The sequence below is a fragment of the Sinocyclocheilus rhinocerous genome, unplaced genomic scaffold (genome assembly GCF_001515625.1).
Source record: "Sinocyclocheilus rhinocerous isolate Xijiao unplaced genomic scaffold, SAMN03320098_v1.1 scaffold938, whole genome shotgun sequence".
Classification (NCBI taxonomy): Eukaryota; Metazoa; Chordata; class Actinopteri; order Cypriniformes; family Cyprinidae; genus Sinocyclocheilus; species Sinocyclocheilus rhinocerous.
In genome coordinates this window covers 731,778-734,921 of record NW_015665007.1, presented here as the reverse complement: position 1 = coordinate 734,921, position 3,144 = coordinate 731,778, and the positions used below count along the sequence as shown (strand labels likewise).

Sequence of the window (3,144 nt, the reverse complement as noted above, 5' to 3'; positions counted from 1 at the left end):
GGGGTGTTAAATATTTATTTATTTATTTTTATATTAATAAATATATATTTATTTATTTATGTTTTTTTCCCCCATAGGTTTTTAACATTCTAAAAGCTCTTAAGATACTACAAGCTAGTCAGTGTATTCAGTAGGTGTAATGTATTCTGTGTTGCTTCAAAAGTATTGCAAGTATTACGTACAACAATAAAACAGTGCATTGACATAAAAAAGGAAATTTACTTTTGGTACTTATGTACTTTTAAAAGCAAGCACTTCTGTACTTTTACTTACGTAAAAATCTATCTTTACAACTTTTACTTGTAATGGAGTAATATTTGACCAGCAGTATCTGTACTTTCACTCAAGTAATGGAATTGAGTACTTTGTCCGCCTCTGGTTATTTAGGACTTAAACGTCATGTTTCTTCACAGAAGAGGATCTAAGTGGTAACTGACACATTCTGTGGTTAAGCACAGTGAGTTTTCACTTCTGGTTTAAGTGAAATTTGTAATTATACTATTTTTGTTGAAAATATCCTACCAATTCACTGAAACATGTACAGTAATGGAAATTACAACATAAGCTATATTTATATTATTTCATATCATGTACAATACTTTTATTCAGCAAGGACCCATTGATTAGATCAAGAGTAAAGGCATTTATAATGTAACAAAAGTATTTTATTACAAATAAATGCTGTTCCTTTGATCTTTATATTCATCAAAGAATTCTGAATTTTTTTTTATCATGGTTTCCACAAAAATATTAAGCAGCACAACTGTTTTAACATTGTTGATAAGAATGTTTTAGAGCAGCAAATCAGCATATTAGAATGGTTTCTGAAGGATCATTTGATAGTGAAGACTGGGTTAACGGATGCTTAAAAGTCAGCTTTTCCATAACAGGGATGGGGAAAAAAAGGGAAACGTAAAAAAGTTATTTAGATATTAAGTTAGCAATAATTCACAGTATTAATGTTTTTAATGTATTTGTGATTAAATAAATGCAGTTTTGATAAGCATAAGAGACTTCTTTCAAAAACATTAAGTATAATTTTATTTTATTTTTCTTATGGAGACTTTTATTTTGAACTCTCTTACTTCCCTTTTGTGGTGTTGTGTGTTTAGGCGCCTGGGTTCTCGCTAGGTTATTAGCAGATATGTCGAAGATGAACGTTTGATTAACCAGAACATAGTGTTCACAAGTTTTTCACTCGTCAGGTAAAGCTTTTCACCGTAACTTGATAGATTTGATAAAATATCATGCGTAAAATATATAGGTATTGAAACATGAACCTCATTGTGTATCGAAACTGCTTCCGTCATTTTAAATTGTATTTTGTAAACTAGTAACGTAAATGATGGTTGTCAACAGACAGATATAAACGTCTGTACAGTCTTATGACTAACTTGTGATGCGTAATAAACGGTTGGCCTGACTATTCCATTCATCTTTGTACAAAAATGAATCAACGAATTTACATAATGTTGCTTTACTTTGTGGTTTAAGTCATTGTGTGGTTTTATTATTCTTTATAGATGCCAAATGTCAATGCCAGTGAGTCTACTTCTCCACCTGATGGTGGAAATGTAGAGGAACGATATGAAACCACACCACAAACTCTCTCAGATGGTGTCACAGTGGCTAAATCATCCAATAACCAGACAAACAATCGGACTGAATTATCTTTTTTACCTGATGGAAGTCATTTCAATACTCAGCAGGATGTGAATCCAGATGGTGGAGAACTGGATCCTTCAACACAAATACAGACAGTCACTAATGTGACAGAAGTTACCAACACATGTTCCACTGAGAACACAAGCCAAACAGAGAGAGAACGTGTCATTGGAGAGTTGGGTATCACTAGTACTTCATTTATTGGGCCTGTGTGTCGGCCTGAGCCATCCATTGAGCAGGAGCTTTGTGAATTTTACAAAGAGCTTGAGGAAGTCGGTAAGGTTGACGTCAGTGCTGACACCACACCGGTTGAACAGCATGACCTCCATCCTTCCAACAAGCCCAAAAGCGACCAACCTAACAATACAGTCATTCCTGTTGTCGTAACTGATCACGGCAGAGCCTACAGACCTTACCCAGATCCACATGAACGCAACCAAAAAGATCAGAAGAGATGGAGACCTCACTTACAGTGTAATACGGATGACTTTGGTAGAGGAGGATATCCAGAGCCGTGGTATCCTCCTCCACCATGGACTCCTCTAGACCCAAGGGTGCAGTTCTTCCCTCCCCCAACCTCTGGAGGTGCTATCATGTATCCTCCAGACAGGAGACCTCAGGGGAGCATCTTCCACATTCTCCATGCCAACAACAACCGCTGGGGCCCATGGGAAGGACCACCATTACCTTCAAACAGGTGGCATGAACAAAACAGGGATTTCCAGTCACATGAGCATCCTGGATTCTCTGATGAATATGAAACATCTTCATTACACTGGCAGCAGCATTATCATGAAAAGGACCAATATCAGTATTGTAATAATACTGCTTTAGTGCTCATATTGTTGAGAGGAGTCCCAGGATCTGGAAAATCCACTTTGGCCAGGTGAGCAAAACTCAATATGTAGAGAAAACACCTTATTGATGTTTCTGCACCACATTAGTGGTCAAATGTTTGATTAAATATTGAAGACATATTATAAGCAATGCTTGTACTGAGTGGGTAAGTTGCGCTAACATTGTCCAAATGGCATGTTTTGATTAGTTTAGGTAAGCAGAGAAATAGAGATCTTATATTGCACTGTATGTCTCTCAGAGAGCTCCTGTCCACTGGTCCCAACGGAGTAATACTGAGCACAGATGACTACTTTTTCCAAGAAAACAGATATGTATTTGATTCTGCTCTGCTTGGGGATGCACACGACTGGAATCAGAAGAGAGGTGAGGACAGGCTAAGTTACATCTGGAACACTGGAATGTTTTCATCCTACAATTTAGGATGAAATTGATATTTATATAAAATATAAACTTAGATTTATATAAATTATTAATTTATATACAAATATAGTACACACACATGTGTATGTATGTGTGAATATATATATATATATATATATATATATATATAAAAAACCGATAACTCAGAAATCACGTTTTTTTTATTGCGCATTCCAAGTAATATCAATCAAACTGCAGTTG

General features: G+C 35.8%; 1 protein-coding gene across 1 annotated transcript in view; it reads left to right on the top strand.

Annotated features, from left to right (window-relative positions):
- The first annotated feature begins 1,095 nt into the window (after positions 1-1,095).
- Positions 1,096-3,144, top strand: part of LOC107730820 (NEDD4-binding protein 2-like 2) — a 4,467-nt gene continuing 2,418 nt past the window's right edge. The window contains exons 1-3 of the mRNA XM_016541759.1: positions 1,096-1,205; positions 1,524-2,551; positions 2,762-2,886. Of these exons, the coding sequence (XP_016397245.1) occupies positions 1,524-2,551; positions 2,762-2,886 (1,153 nt within the window). The 5' untranslated portion in view covers positions 1,096-1,205. The remainder of the gene's footprint in view (positions 1,206-1,523; positions 2,552-2,761; positions 2,887-3,144) is intronic.